Source organism: Actinia tenebrosa, unplaced genomic scaffold (genome assembly GCF_029948245.1).
Source record: "Actinia tenebrosa isolate PJP-AT-01 unplaced genomic scaffold, QUT_ActTen_1.0 PGA_scaffold15__27_contigs__length_11533743, whole genome shotgun sequence".
NCBI classification, from domain to species: Eukaryota; Metazoa; Cnidaria; class Anthozoa; order Actiniaria; family Actiniidae; genus Actinia; species Actinia tenebrosa.
This window is the reverse complement of record NW_028292575.1, coordinates 2,755,333-2,771,124: the sequence shown is the minus strand read 5'-3', so window position 1 is coordinate 2,771,124 and position 15,792 is coordinate 2,755,333. Positions and strand designations below refer to the sequence as shown.

Below are 15,792 nucleotides of genomic sequence, written 5' to 3'. Positions count from 1 at the left end.
AATTGTACTTTAATTAATTACCACTCGCTTGCAATGCACCCTGGACGTCAATTGATTTTCTCTATGTTTGATGGATGCATATGTGTGTGCAGCTGCAGGCTTATTGAGTAGTACACCAAGAACACCAAGGAACTGCATGTTACTGCACCTATCATCACAGTAAGACACTAAGGTAAAGATCATAAGCTTCTTGATTAGTGTACTATATATTGTAGTTAAAGGATCTCGTATCAGTTGATTTAACAAATCTTTGGTCGAAGGAAAAAGAGTATATTGGTAACATATATTTAGATGCCCCAGTCGATTGACAGTGATTCCAAGTGATAATAGGAACAACGTTTATCATCTTCGTTTCGTTTTACTTTAATTCTTTTAACTTAGAGTCAAGAAAAAATGTCTAGTATATCTGAACTGAATGTAAGATGATTATAATGACCGTCACATAGCTCACACGAGTGGTGTGGTTACGATCTTCTTAACCAAGGTGGCAGTACAGTTTTTGAACACTATTTACTTGCACAAATATTTTGTTTAATTAATGTTGCTTGTAATTTCTTTAACCTTCACTCAAAAGAGGAATCGAAATTACGATCTCTAGGTTTTCTTTTTTGTTAATAGTCTCTTTTATTTATCCTTTTTGTATTTTTTTGTTTTTCCACATTGGCTAAATTCCCAGTGGAATCCAGTGAAAGAAAAGCCACTCTGCAGAAATCCCGCTTTCTTTCTTTTACTCGACTATCGTTTGTTCTTTCACTATTTAATTGATGTTCAATGTCTCGTGACACTTTCCTCATTTCTTTTTTCTTCCTTCATTGGTTTAAGTCAACTTTTCTTTTCTTTTAATTAATAAACGTAGTTCTTTCGCGATATTACACAACACCCAGCAACTCGTCACCTTGTGGGCTGTCATAGGTCCTGCCACTGACAAATCGTTTCCATTTATTAAGTGAAAATAAACTAAATAACATATCATTCCATTTTACACCGAAGAAAAATCATTTATACATCAAATGAAAAACTAATCGAATAAATAGGGCCTATATCAGTTTTTGCAAAATGACAATTCAGTCTATCTATATATAAAATTAGCCTCTGTCAAACAAACTAAAAATAAGATATTTGAATCGAAGGGGACTCCAGAATAACCATTAAATCCTAAAGAGACTATAGGTTTAAGTGTTTTTTTCCCCAGGTTGGTTTACTTCCATGATAACCGGCAGTGATCTTTACACTTGAACAATCTGACGAAATAATAAACGCTATATAACAGTTTTTATATGAAGAAAAAGGTTTTGGGAAAATAAAAGAAGTACCCTTAGAAATATAACGAAGTACCTTTATATAAAACCCTTGAGAATTGATGACATAGATGAAGTTCGTTGCTATAGAAACCCTGCAAAATCAACTGACATCCAATGTTAATAAAAATAACTTCAAGTGGTAGATGGACTAGTTGCGCAAGTGAAAAATGCTCCCTCGGAAATGACTATAACAATGATAAGACAATACTTGATAGTCATGCAGAAGTTGCCTGCCTGCTTTCTAGTCGCTAAAGTCGCTGTTATATCCTATATGAACAAGCTGGTCACAGATCTCAGTCATATATTTAATTCAGCTCTCAGCATAATTCTGTAAAAAAATTAAGCAAGAAGATTGACTGTTACCTTAGAAAGGCATTACATATCGTTCTTTTTAGGTCTCCCCTTATCCTTTCTTATTATTCTTCAACTCCGCTTGACCTCCCTTGGATTCGCACAAGTGTAAGAAATATTGAATATAGTAGAAATATTGGTTCTTGTCAGTTTTCTTCAAGTACAGTTTAAAATGAGAATCATCCGATGTTGGCAGTATTTCCAATTTTAACTTTCTAATCGAAAATTAATTTCTAAGTTCTCAAAATAGCGAAAGTTTATTGAGTGCTGGTGGACAGCAATTTATAATAAGTTAATTTAAGGTTTACGAATTGCAATTGTATGGAACCTGGTTTGAAATTGCAATATGACTGATGAGTTATCGATAAAATATCATGAAGATTAATGATTTTCTTTTGTATTTGATCTTTTTTTGACTATTTACCTCGACACCCCAAAAACTGATTGTACATCAGTGACCAAGGAATGGCAAACCTTTTACAACACCGTTTTAAGAAAAGGTTTTGAAGCTTAATATATTACTTTTTGTCACCCGAAATCATACCGAAAATTGAAGTAAGTTCTAGGCAGTACTTATGAACATCTGTCTGCCTTTTGACCGGATTCAAGCAATGTCTTCCTTGCTCAAAAATCTTACCAATTCGCTGGCGCGCGAACCTTCAACAAGAAAACACCCATAACTAGGCACTGACACCCTCTTTTTTAAGGTGAGTTTAGAGTATCTATTCCATGAAAGATGGTACACTTACTGTATTTATTTTTGACGGAGAACTGAACATAAAATCTAATACACTTTGAATCGAGCAAGGGTTATTTTTCCTCCCCGAGTTCCTGCACTAAATCAATCCAGAACTCCGAAATTGTTTTTGCGAATATGGGACTAATGTGAATAAAATATAAAACTCTAAAGAGCGATTGTTTCTAAACTACTGAATGAAAGAAAATTAATTAGGTAAGCTCGATGGTTTCATTTTGTTAAGCACAATTAATGTTGAAGAAAATAAAACGATTTTACTTTATTCGATGTTTGGCTTGCAAGTTAATGTATAATATTTAGTTTGTTCAGCGGCCCATTTTCATTGCATTGCAGTTTCATTTTTCACACATACTGACAAACATGTAATAACTGTAAAACGATTTTATGGGAATATATTCTCCATTGTAAGTTCGTTCAGAGTATATGACGAATAAACACTGATCTCGACTGATTCAAAATGAATTTTTTTTTCATAGTAGGAATTACACTCTGTCGTACTTCAAACACAGTAAAGCTGAACAAAGTTAAGAGGGCAGAGTTCAAATCCCGTCGCGATTCGATGGTGAATCGTCATTTCTGTTCCTTTTTTCGTTTCTTTCTCTATTACATTTTCCTTTTCTATTGTTACTCCTGTTTAAGGGGAATTATTGCCGTGTCTTTGAAAACAAATGCCCGTGCGACTTTCCTTAATATTTTTATTTACCAAGAATATTTACAAAGCGAACTGTTTTTAATCCTTAAGCCATTTGCAATTATTGTAGCTCTGAATTGAATTCACCTGTGAGCTAGTAAATAATGTATCCCTTCGGGCCTCTCTAGATATCTATACATCGTTTCCACGTACGATAGAGTGAGGGATCACTCGTAAAACTCGCTCAAAAATAAAAACATTTGGGTAGCATAAGCTGCACTGGATAAAGATGCGAAAGTTCAAAGGTTTTTTATTTTAATTTGAACCTGAAAATGAAAACAAATAAAAAAATTTATTAAACGCTATTTGATGCGCAATGTTTGCAAAGCTCTGTAAAGTAAGAAGCCAATTCGCTTCTACAGAAATGACAACTTGAAAAAAGTTCATCAAGAATGACTTTTGTATATATGCTCGTCAGAAGCAATTCCTTGTTTGATCGCTAAGGTATGCTTTCAGATTAAACGATGCAGTTTTTAGATTGCAAGTTTAATTAACGGTAAGGTCATTGTAATAAAATAAGCGAAAACACGGCTTAATATCAATCACACGCTTTAAAACTTTACCATTTATCATGACCTGTTTTCTTATTTAAGCAGGAAAAATGTTTCATTTTTTATACCCCTGGCAAAACTCAAAGCTTTTGCAGTTTTTTCTCTCAATTTGAAAACTATAAATCATATATTATACGCCTTTATTTCTTAAATGAAAAACACATACGAAAAAATGATAGTATAGTTAATAAAGCAGCGAAATGGAAGTGAGAGTGATTTGATAAATTATCCCTTTTATAGGAAGACAACATTCATTAAACGCTTCTTATTGCTTTTAGTGTTAAGATAGGTTTTTCTGTCGATTCAATTCACCCTTCCAGAGGCGGATAAATATTGCCTAACCACGATCTTTTTCTATAGCTAATTCATCGAATTTTGGCGCTCTTGTTATGCCAGTATTCTTCTTGATCTATAGCCAGACAAAATTTAAACTTTAATTAAAACTGTTTTACTTTAAAAGCAAATTTTGTGCAATTTGCTTGCCAATAAAGATTTAGTATAAGAGTGTGCTTGTCACACGAGTAAGTAAAAGTTAACCGCTGCTAACAGAGAGTTTTAGATTTACGTTCACGGCAAACGTGAAACGTCAGTTGACCAGTAAAAAAATATTTTAAATTACTGAAAAAGAATCGCAGTAGTAGAAAAACAAAAGAGTATTTGCGCTTGGTGAGAAGGTTTGTAAAAGGTAAAGTAAAATACAGGAAAACGATGAAAACGTTTGCCGTTTGCGGGGAGGAAAAAAAGTCAATCTAAAACTCTCTAACGCGCCCCTGTCGACATGGGTTTCACGAATTCGCTCACTGCAGTTGTTTGTCCGGCTTTACATCTTCAAGGGTTTTTCCAGACACTTAGGTTTTTCCTTCCTCTGTCAGTAAAAAAAATAGTCAACTTCTCAATACCTATTCGATATTTTGAAAACTTGTGAACTTGGTTCGTTACTAACCTCCTTTGGCTGGTAAAGTTCGATTAGATTATCTGGGGCCTTGAAACGCTAAGGTTTGGACTACGTAAATCGACTTCGAATTAATCTGGAGCTAAGGGCCAATTGATAAACTTGATCACTGTAAATATAGAGGAAACTGCTTGGAATGATGAGATGCGGGGGAAACTAACTATCATACGAAGCAAGGGACAGTTTTTTCGAACCCTGAAACAACCTCTGGTCTGATCTAAGTCAAGGCACGGCTAACTTTACAGATAGAACACTGAAACAACCTCTGGGCTGATCTAAGTCAAGGCACGGCTAACTTTACAGATAGAACACTGAAACAACCTCTAGGCTGATCTAAGTCAGGGCACGGCTAACTCACAGATCAAACCCTGAAACAACTATGGGCTGATCTAAGTCAGGGCATGGCTAACTCACAGATACAACCCTGAAACAACCTCTGGACTGATCTAAGTCAGGGCATGGCTAACCCACAGATACAACCCTGAAACAACCTCTGGGCTGATCTAAGTCAGGGCACGGCTAACTCACAGATGGAACCCTAAAACAAGAATATTACTGAGCCCATTACGAGGAGATCCTTGAACATGAAATGAAAAAACGCTGTCGGGCGGATTTGCCGCAGAGGTTTTCACCGGGTTTTTTTTATAAATGACAAGCAAGCAACCGTGGCCCTAATCATAGTCAGCTAATTATAGTTCTTTTCAAATAACACACATTGTCTTCGTATTCAAAATTTCAAAGTCGAAAACTGTTAATGAGAAGGCGGAGCCGACAAAGAATTGTAAAGAAATCATAACGTTGCTTCAGAAACTTGTATTATCTAAATGACAGCTTTTAAACATACATCATAGCACCTTCCATTGAGGCTTTTTCTTGGTGGCCGATGCACTGACGTATTGTCAGCTCAAGTGCATTACAGAACTTCTAGAAATATCCCTATAAGATGTTCTTGAAGCGAGCGGAAAGGCTTTTTTTGCTCTTTTCCATCAGAGTGGAATCTTTACTATTGATTTAACAAACAGGCAGCTGTTCAACTGCAAATGACTTTGAAGAAGCTATCAAATTGTTAAAGGTATTGAAATTGCATTATGGATAATTAACGCTTCCGATGGATAGAACGCTGATAGGCTTAAAATGACATTTATAGTTACAGTTATAATATCATAGCAATAAGGAAAGACATCATTGCCTTGAGCGATACTCGCTGTGTCAAGAAGTCTAGATGAACTCGTACTAAGGTAAAGTTAAGGTAACTCTTTAAAGCCATGAAAAGTTTCTTATTTTCGTTTCCTTTCGTCAACAAATATCTTCGCAAATCTGAGTTTTCTTTATAACTTAATTGGACATTTTCATTTCACACCCAAACGTCGTTAGTCTTTTCGCATTTAGTCAGTACTTGATTCAAAACGATCATTCTTCGCTCATTATCTATTTATCTGGTTCGCTCTTCCAGATCGTTCTTAGGAGTCCATATATGCACGAATGAGAATCGCGCACGTATCGTTTAGTTATCTTCCGCGTTCGAGATTCGCTCACAACAAAACCAAGATAACTAAATCAAATTGGAAACAATTTGCGTAAAAAATATAATATCTTTTTTAAAGTTTCCAAATTTTGTAGATGTTTATTCCCTGCAGAGATTGTCTATACTTTGCTAACTGTAGTAACTCTGTGTCGTTCGACTTCATAAAGCCCCGTTTACACTGGCGATTTTTGCGGCGGTTTTTGCTGCGATTTTTGCTGCAATTTTCGGAAATATGAAATCTTTTGTCTCATCCTTCAAAAGAGACATTCGTCTAGGAAAATCTTGGTATCCTGAAAAAAACCTTTACAAGTTAATTCTTTACCATTATTTATTATGGACAAAATCGCCAAAAAAAAAAAAAAAAAAAAAAAAAAAAAAAAATCGCAGCAAAAATCGCGGCTTAAGGGAAACCGATTTTTTGCTCATCTTAATTTAATTATTAGTTTGCTTACGAGTTTTGAAGTGACCTCTTCGGAAGTGATAAAGAAGCGATATATTATCTGGCGCATTCTCAGCTGATATTCTTCCAAATTCAAGATTTATTCTTCACCAGGAAGCTAATAGATTCAGTCGTATTTTGTCTGTACGAATATCAGCTTTATTATCCTGAGAAAATAACTTTAATATGGACATTAATAACAGTTTGAAGTTGCAATTTGTCATGAAAAGAGAAATTCGACAATTTTACAATTTGACTCAATACATTTTTGAAGTTTTCTTTTGTATTTGCTTTTCTTTTTGTTTCTTTAGTTTCCTCTCCTGTCCTCTCGTTTCGTTTCGTTTTTTTGGTTCCTTTTACTTATTCTAACTCCAAATCTAACACGTTATCTGATCTTTCTTTCAGTTAGTGACGACGACTTCTTAGAACAAGATGGGAAACGTCACGCGTATCCCGCTGAATGAAACAGGCAACGGCACAAACATTGTTCGCCAAACACCTCAAGTTATTGACCGTGTTCCATCCTTTAGACCAGGCCAAACCTTAACAGCCGTCGCTATCCAACTAGGGTTTGCCCTCGCCTTAATTGTTGCAGCGCTAACGATTAACATAATGATGGCGATTGTACTGAATAAAAAGTTCATGGGCATACCTTATATGATGCTGAAAAATATCGTAGCTGTAGATATAGCAACAGCGCTGCTCAATGGACCGTTCTTTGCGCTTGGCGTCATTCTTGATAGTATGGGGATTATTATAAAATCCTACTGCAATGTTCAAGGGTTCTTCCATGCCAGCCTCAGTGCAGTCTTCCTTAATACTGTGACGTTGATTGCTGTTAGTAGATGCTTGGCTGTACTCAAACCACAGCTGTATCACAAGATCTTTGTGAACAAGGTATGGTAGATAATGGTAGATAAAAGAAAGAAGGAAGGAAGGAAGGAAGGATGGATGGATGGATGGATGGATGGAAGGAAGGAAGGAAGGAAGGATGGATGGATGGAAGGAAGGAAGGAAGGAAGGAAGGAAGGATGGATGGAAAGAAGAGGGAAGGAAGGAAGGAAGGAAGGATGGATGGATGGATGGAAGGAAGGAAGGAAGGAAGGAGGGAGGGAGGGAGGTAAGGAAGGAAGGAAGGAAGGAAGGAAGGAAGGAAGGAAGGAAGGAAGGAAGGAAGGAAGGAAGAAAGGAAGGAAGGGATTGGTCGTGTTTTATCGCCAGCAGTAAAGAGTATTTAGTGTGTGATTTATATATTTTCCAGATCACAATGCATATCCTTCTTCTCGCTGTGTGGAGTAGCAGTAGTCTTCTGTGTGTGCCTCCACTGAACACAAAAGGATGGGGGAAATACGATAGATTCGAAGCGACATGCTGGATGGCCTGGATCCCAGAGAACGACGACTACATTGCGTACAACTCCCTGCTGACCATACTGACACTTGGAACGGCTGTGGTTTCGTGTTCTTTCGGCCTGTACTTTCTTTATTCCATCAGGAAAGTTGGTTCCGTCACTCCAGCTCAGGTATCTAATCTATATCTATAGATATATTTTCCAAGCTAGACGTGGCCGGTGTAAAGCGCGCCCCCTTTTCGAATTTCACCATACTACTACATGAGCCGTTGCGCTAGAGTGCACGCACTAAATCCGTGAACATTAATTAGTACTAATTAGTACTATTTCATACAGAATCCTTTGTTTCATATTGTTTATTTATCACCATTTAGTACTAAAAGTTAGTATTTGTTTCACGAGTTTAGTGCGTGCACTCTATCATCAAGCAAAGTTATTTTCCCCTAAATTGATTTCTAGCCGATTTAATCTTTTGTTCCGTAAAAAAATACTAAAAAACTGAACCTTGATTTTGATTCCAAGCTCAAAGAAAAGGCATATCTTGAAATTTCAAAGTTGTTTAGATCTCTGGTTTTTTATATTTAGGGTGTAAACGTTTACACTAGCGATTTTTGCGGCGATTTTTGCGGCGATTTTTGCTGCGATTTTTGTGGCAATTTTCGGAAATATGAAATCTTTTGTCTCATCCTTCAAAAGAGACATTCGTCTAGGAAAATCTTGGTATCCTGAAAAAAACTTTACAAGTAAATTCTTTACCATTATTTATTATGGACAAAACCGGGGGAAAAAAAAAAAAAAAAAATCGCCGCAAAAATCGCTAGTGTGAACGGGGCTTTACGGTTTTATAACTTTGACAATTTTCGTTCGAAAAGTTTGACCTTTGAATCGATGCATTTTCATTGCATTTGTTTGCCATCCTGAATTTTTTAATATTATCTTTTTCAGACAGCAACAGCTCCCCCACCCTACCCTGGGACAGCAAACATGTCTGTGCCTGAAAAAACATCACAGAAGAAGGTCCGCCTCAACACAGATGTATTCATCATCGCAAGCACTCAGTTTGCTGTCTATATTGTCCTGTGGGTACCCCTGACCGTCATGAACTCCATCTACCTTAAAGACTGGAGAGACATCGAGTTTAGAGTGATCACATTCTTTCTGTTTGTGTTCATGGGACGCACCATTATCAACCCGATCTTGTGTTTGGTCGTAAGTGCAGATATTCGTAGAGAGTTTGCTAAAACGATATTTCGATGTCGTTGTAAAAGAGACAATGAGACTAGCGAGCAGGAGTTATAAAAAGAAGCGAGGAGGGGGAGGGAGGGGGGAGGGGAGGTCAGTGTGAGGAATGGTAAAAAACATATTTCACAACCATCACTCCAATACGGGGCTCTTCCGTGAGGCTCGCCCCACATGCACTACCACTACATTCTATGTTTACAACATACAACACTCAACTCACATGTTGATTTTTACGGAGGGAGGAAACCGGAGAACCCGGAGAAAACCCTCGTAGCATAGGAGAGAACAACACATCAAACAAACTCAACTCACATATGAGGATCAGCAGGGAATCGAACCCAGACCCATGTTGTAAACTACACAGAGTTGAGAGACAGCAAGAAGAATAGTAGAAGAAGTATAGTGTAGTCAAGCCAAGAACAGCATCATCTTTGGTTCGTTACGGTGGCAGCTTTTTTTCTGTTGAAAATATCGCTTGAAAACAACTATTGATTGATCCCCCGCTAAGGCGCTCGGGGGCATCGAAGAATGATCTTCATAATAACGATAGTTTCCAAGTACAGTAGGATATCTTTAGATCTAGACAGCATGAAGTCTCCTCTACAGCGGTCGAGGTAGCGCCCTTAAATATTGGTCCTTAAATATTACATCGTTAAATGAGAGAAGAAAAGCCGAAATGTGAAGAGGATAAGGTCCGAAAAATAATGCTTGTGGTACTCCAAACCACATTTGCATTTCTTGTACATAATTCATTTTCTTAATACATTATGCCATGATTTAAATTATTTTACCTTTTTATTTATTTATTATTTCGCAAAAAGATATTCTGTGGAATCTTAGTATTGAAGGCGTTAAAAGTCTTTCTAGTGCTGTACCCTTCTGAATCTATCCGGCCTTTTTTTCTGTCAAGAACTGAGCGCTTGAAGTGTCATTTTTATCTTAACCTCTTTTGGAAACCCATTCTCTGTCGAAAGCCTTTCAGTGGTAAGAAATTTTCCTGATTATAGGAAGCCATTTCAGTGTTAAAACAGTTTGGAAAGCCCTTATCGTAACGGAAGACTTTTTGAAATAGTTTCTTTTCTGTCTAAGAAGAGCTACAAGAACCATTAGTGTATGAAAAATTCTTTATTCAAAGTTTATGGAAAATCCTTTCTTTTCATCTGTCGAAAGATTTCACTGTTTGGCAGCAAAAGCCATTTCATAGTTTTACGGCAAAAGCCATTTCACTGTAAAGCCATTTCAGTGTTTGCGACAAAAGCCATTTCACTGTTTTACGGCAAAAGCCATTTCACTGTTTGCAACAAAAGCCATTTCACGCTTTGTCGGCAATGAGTGTTTGAAATATTCATCTCTGTAAAACTTTTCCTTTTTTTAAGAAAACCCTTATTGTGCCCAAAATTCAAATCGAAAAATCAATGTATTTCATTTCTCACAACTTGTAAATACTAAAAAAATTTAAGACTATAACGACAGCTTTTGGTATCGACAGTAGCGCTCAAGATAAAAGATCATATTACTAAGCCGGTCACCAGCAAAACATATAACAGATAATAATCAGTAATAAAAGATTATTGCGAATAACTTAGTTAGTTCAGATCGACAAATACACGCTTAATAATTCTTTATAGAGGCGATATGTAGCCTCGTCAATAGATAAAGAGTTTTTGACAAGGAAGGTTGCTCGGCATATATCGTGATATTTTGGCCATTTTTACACGTAAAAGTGCCGACATAACTACTTGTTGTATAAATTACGGCTCTACTGCTTCATCTTCGGACCATTTTAATATAAAATTTGCTTTTTCTAACTGTTTGATGTGCAGCCAACAAAAATATGTATCTATACATAGGACAGACTTTTTTCTTACTAGCATGGATTAAAACTAAAGCGCAACTGTCAGGGATCGCTTATGGTTTATAGGAGAGGAAAGATGAGCGAGAAAAAAAAAAGGTAAAGCTTTTCTCGTTACTTATTCAAAGCTGAAATTTTCCAATAGGTATCGGAGTTGATAGAAATACAACGGTAAAGGATGCTATATAGTCTGTGTCTACAGTATTAGATGCATGTATTCATTTTCAAGCCTTGGTTTCCATTTAGACCGTGTTTTACGATGTCTCATCTGTTCTACCGTGCTTGACTGTTTTTGGTACGAGGAAATTACTGAAATTCCCAATAAAGGCATGGAAAAAATATGTGGGGGAAAGTAAGAGAGAAAAGATGAGAAAATTGAAAAAACAAACGCATAAAACAAATCGAATGAAAACGATAAAAAGTATGGAACCATGGGCTGAGATGATGAAGATAATTCGAAAAAAATAGTGTCTTTTGCAGCTGTTTTGTCAATTAAAAGAAATATATATATTTGTGTGACCGCAATAAATAAAAGCGGTATTTGAATTAACCCTGAAACATTAATAGAAAACTATTGTAGTATTAAGTAAATAGCTTACTTAAGGTTATAAATCCATGGAAATGTCATGGAAGAGTTCTAATGTACAAATACTATGTAATCAATTTTATCTTAAAAAGAAATAAAAGTGTTGCCCAAAGCTAGTGCCTTGTCAGCTTGATGTAAAATAATAGAACTTGTTTTTGTTCATCCCAAGTTCTTGACAGTCTTTTTCTTCTTCTTTTTGACGGGAAAATGAATGGAAGTGTCCACATCAAGTGCTTACGCAACTATCTTTAAGAAGTAATGAACGCCCTCATACTTATCAAAGCACCATTTGAATGGTTTATTGTACGCTTTTAGTTCAACCTTTGTAATCTAGCGAAATGGCCTTGGGATGGTTTTCGTGTACGTGCGTGAAAATGCGTCAAGTGGGATAGTGAAAAGCGCACGTAATTCGTTGCGTGAGCAGTGGCCTAAACAATTACTAGCATACTACTAGCATTAAGAAAAGAATGAGATCGTTGTCTTGAACTCTTGTCCGCTCAACAAGCACAGAAAAATCAACTCGAAATGATGATTTTGTAAAATTGGCATGTATATTTTTGATTCGAAAACTACGATTATGTACCGAACAATTTGGTTGTCTGCGATGCCAGATACATTTTATAGTAGTCCCAATATCTCACCCCTGGGTATCTTAATGTTAGATTAGTTCGATAGACGCTAGACTGGTGTGTTTTATATTTCGTTGACATAAGGATAGATATCAACGTGTGAGGCGTTTCTGACTTTTAAGGCCTTTACTTTGAATAAAAGAAAAGGAGGCTCAAAGAAACTACAATTGGCCTAATTTATTTTTTCATTGAGGTTTCCCCCTTATCTTGTTCCACTTCAAACAACTTGAAAATATTCTTTCTGATGCCAGAGTAATACGTTTTAACAAGAGTAATGAGAAAGAAAGAAAGAAAGAAAGAAAGAAAGAAAGAAAGAAAGAAAGAAAGAAAGAAAAGAAAAGAAAAGAAAAGAAAGAAAGAAAGAAAGAAAGAAAGAATGAAGAAAGAAAGAAGGGAGGGAGGGAGGGAGGGAGGGTGGAAAGAAAGAAAAGAAGAAGAGAGAAAGCAACAACAACAACCACGACTAAATCATCTCTCGATTCCACTGACTTTAATCTCACTAACTTGTCAGTACATCATTTTACGATTCAAGGTATTTCTGTAGCGGTTCCCCGATAATTGACTCTATCTGTTGCGCAACATGCTGACATTGCTCTTCTACTTCTGGACACTCATCTGATGAGAAACAACAACCCTAGCATGAGTAATATAATTCATACTATCACGTGCATGAAATGTATGACTGTATTCAGATCTCACGAAGACGCGCAGGAGACTGGACTGATTGGCATGAAAACGAGGTCAGATGGGATTTTGAAAGTTAAAAAATATTTAGAATCAAAACTTAACCTGTTTTCGTATTTGTCAACGAAAACAGGAAAGCAAAATCTTTTTCTTAAATTCTTGTCTGAACTACGGTAACTCCCTGCTTTTGATATTCATCTATCCTAGTCCCCCACGCTTCTCCAATTTCCAAGCAAGTTAAAATGAAAAAGCGCACGTTCTCCCATCTAGAGGCTCTTGGAAGTACGATATTTTTTGTCACATTCATATTACTATGTTACGATTTTACCGGAAAAAGAAGAAGAGTTCTCAAGGTAATGACGTGTGGGATGAGACACAATAATGTCACCCCAAAGAATATTACAGCGAAGAGAAGTGTTGTCCTTTAGCAAAAATAAGTCTACTTGAGTGGATCTAATGTTCAACCAAGAACGATTTGATTGATTACAGAAGGAGGCTCTCTGCTTTTATAAGCCTAATGGTTTCAGGAGGTCCCCTTGCCATTTGTAAATTGTGTATCGTAAATATATAGATAAATAAGGTGAAATGAATGAATGAATGGATAAATGAATGAATGAATGAATGAATGAATGAATGAATGAATGAATGAATGGAGGGATGGAGGGAGGGAGGGAGGGAGGGAGGGAGGGAGGAGGGAGGGAGGGAGGGAGGGAGGGAGGGATGGATGGATGGATGGAATCTGGTATTTACCTTCCATTAGTTCAGCTAAGAAGGGTAGACTCTCTGGTAACAAATGAACAACGAACTCTTCTCCAAGTTGTCGATAAAACTCCTCGAGAGCCTTGAGAGCAGCGAAACGAACCTAAAGACAGAACAAAAAGACTTTTACTCTCTAGAACAGTACTTATGTATTGGATATGCCGACACACTTGACTCTCTGGTAGCTATATAGACACTCGGGCGAGAGGTCTAAAAGGCTAATGAAAAACGCACGAAACATGATAAGGATTAATAAGAGATGCGGGGAAAAAAACTATAAACAAAACATGAAGTTTAATGCCAAAAATGGTACGGTATGGGAGCTATGGTTGTATCGATTCAGAATAAGAAGCTGTTGAGTGTTGACAAGATATTGCATGAATAGAGATAAAGATTGGCTGTCACTCAGGAGGCTAGTGTATAAAATAAAGGCGTATTGATCGATATTGTGCTGGTAAATGAACAAAGAAAGAATAGTAACTATTGAGTTAAGGGTTCTCGGATGTACTGAGTACAAATAGAAGCAAGCTTTATTGATCATTAATGGGTCATAATGTTACAATGGTGTGGACAGGCAAGGGTGACAGATGATGCTATGACTACATCGGCCGAGGAAGACTAGGAGATTTCGTGCTGCCTCAGACACCAACTCCTTGCCGGGAAAGTCTGAATTGAACGCGCGTCATGACGTCACCGGATGTGACCGTAGTACCGAATGCAGTGTCTAAGTATACCGTTTGTAAATACTTTATCAATTTAGTTTTATTTATCTTCGTATACAGTTCGTAATTCAGTTTTATACTGCTAGAGGACTCAATAAACTATTATCATGAAGGAATCAGAAAAACAACCTTCACTCAAATCACTCTCACTCTTCAGCTGTTACAGCAATCCCGTAATACAATCAAAAATGAACTACCTATTGCCGCAAGGGGGAGAGGAAAGGGGTTATTTTCTGGCAGTACAAACCTGTGGGGATGAATGACGTGTCTTTAGCAGCACTTGATGATTTAAAGGCTTCCATTCAGCATCACTCCCAGCAGCCACTGCGAGCTGAGCCAAGCATGGAACCACGTGATTAGTTATTCGTTCCTGGAATTCACTGGTGCTTCCCATCTGGTTCTCGAGCTTCAAAGAATAGAAGAGAAAACATGAGAAACACTGATGATCATAGATTACATTGTCAATCCCATCCTGTTTGGGTGGATGTGAGCGTTGGTGTGTTGTGCGGGAGGTCGTGGTTCAAACCCCAGCCGGACCAACACTCAGGGTCTTAAAATAACTGAGGAGAAGGTGCTGCCTTTGTAATTACATCTATGAATGGTTACACCTTGATTACAAGGCGCCATGCTTATTCTCATGAGAATGATAACCTTTGCTTCACTGTGCGTAGTGTTATCCTGAAGCGCTAGAATGTGAGGCTATACGTCCGGGGGAAGTCTATTGTTCCAGCCAACATGACTGGAAAAGGTCCGCGTATGTAACATAATAACCAGTATAACGACATACCTGGTCTACTAGAGGTTGCATCAGACAGTTGAATCTTTCCTTATCCATGAAGCCTCGTGTGGAATGCAGCAGACATTTCTGTAGGCAATCCATGATGTTGTTGATCAGAAGGCAAGACTTGTCATGATCTGATGATGCTTGTTTGTCTTGCACACCTTGAACCACATAGAATGGCTCTTCTACAAGATAACAATCATGAAATTACAGGCAGACAGATATATTGACAGACAGACAGACAGACAGACGGACAGACAGACGGACAGACAGACGGACAGACAGACGACAGACAGACGGACAGACAGACGGACGGAAAAACAGACTGATAGATGGACAGACAGACATACAAAAGGAAAGACAGACAAACTGATGAATTTATAGACAGACAAACGAACAGAAAGAAAGACAGACAGACAATCGAACAGACAGACTGATAGATGGATAGACAGAGAGTATTAACCTGTTTTAGTAATGTTATTAGCGTCTAACAGAAGAGCACAGTTCTTGATGATGTAACCAGCGAACAGGACCATCAGCTTCTTGAGTTTATCAGCAAGGCTGGGGGGATATTGTAACATCATTATCATCACCATCATTATCATCGTCACCATCATTA

The 15,792-nt window shown here is 37.2% G+C and overlaps 3 protein-coding genes across 5 annotated transcripts in view; 2 read left to right on the top strand and 1 right to left on the bottom strand.

Moving 5' to 3' along the window:
• The window catches only part of LOC116299159 (S-methyl-5'-thioadenosine phosphorylase), a 182,933-nt gene that overhangs the window by 74,879 nt on the left and 92,262 nt on the right, over positions 1-15,792 (top strand). The gene's annotated exons all lie outside the window — the stretch shown is intronic.
• On the top strand, positions 108-11,702 carry LOC116293074 (uncharacterized). 3 transcript variants are annotated; one of them, XM_031700466.2, is made up of 4 exons: positions 108-172; positions 6,973-7,464; positions 7,829-8,089; positions 8,864-11,702. In XM_031700466.2, the coding sequence occupies exons 2-4, from the start codon at positions 7,000-7,002 to the stop codon at positions 9,215-9,217; spliced, it is 1,080 nt and encodes a 359-aa protein (XP_031556326.1). In that variant the 5' UTR covers positions 108-172; positions 6,973-6,999; the 3' UTR covers positions 9,218-11,702. The 3 variants fall into 3 exon arrangements, with proteins under 3 accessions (XP_031556326.1, XP_031556328.1, XP_031556327.1); XM_031700468.2 differs by lacking the exon at positions 108-172 and adding an exon at positions 2,118-2,359; XM_031700467.2 differs by lacking the exon at positions 108-172 and adding an exon at positions 5,779-5,841.
• Positions 12,701-15,792, bottom strand: part of LOC116293078 (HEAT repeat-containing protein 1) — a 47,153-nt gene continuing 44,061 nt past the window's right edge. Inside the window, exons 41-45 of the mRNA XM_089030306.1 lie at positions 15,637-15,734; positions 15,180-15,358; positions 14,640-14,798; positions 13,662-13,773; positions 12,701-12,842 (exon numbers count right to left, since the gene is read on the bottom strand). Of these exons, the coding sequence (XP_088886432.1) occupies positions 12,748-12,842; positions 13,662-13,773; positions 14,640-14,798; positions 15,180-15,358; positions 15,637-15,734 (643 nt within the window). The 3' untranslated portion in view covers positions 12,701-12,747. The remainder of the gene's footprint in view (positions 12,843-13,661; positions 13,774-14,639; positions 14,799-15,179; positions 15,359-15,636; positions 15,735-15,792) is intronic.

Excerpts from the sequence above, each read along its gene's own strand:
- LOC116293074 (XM_031700466.2), top strand. The coding sequence starts at position 7,000 with ATGGGAAACGTCACGCGTATCCCGCTGAATGAAACAGGCAACGGCACA. Across the intron at positions 7,465-7,828 it reads ACAAGATCTTTGTGAACAAG|ATCACAATGCATATCCTTCT; the intron begins GTATGGTAGATA and ends TATATTTTCCAG. Across the intron at positions 8,090-8,863 it reads GTTCCGTCACTCCAGCTCAG|ACAGCAACAGCTCCCCCACC; the intron begins GTATCTAATCTA and ends TATCTTTTTCAG.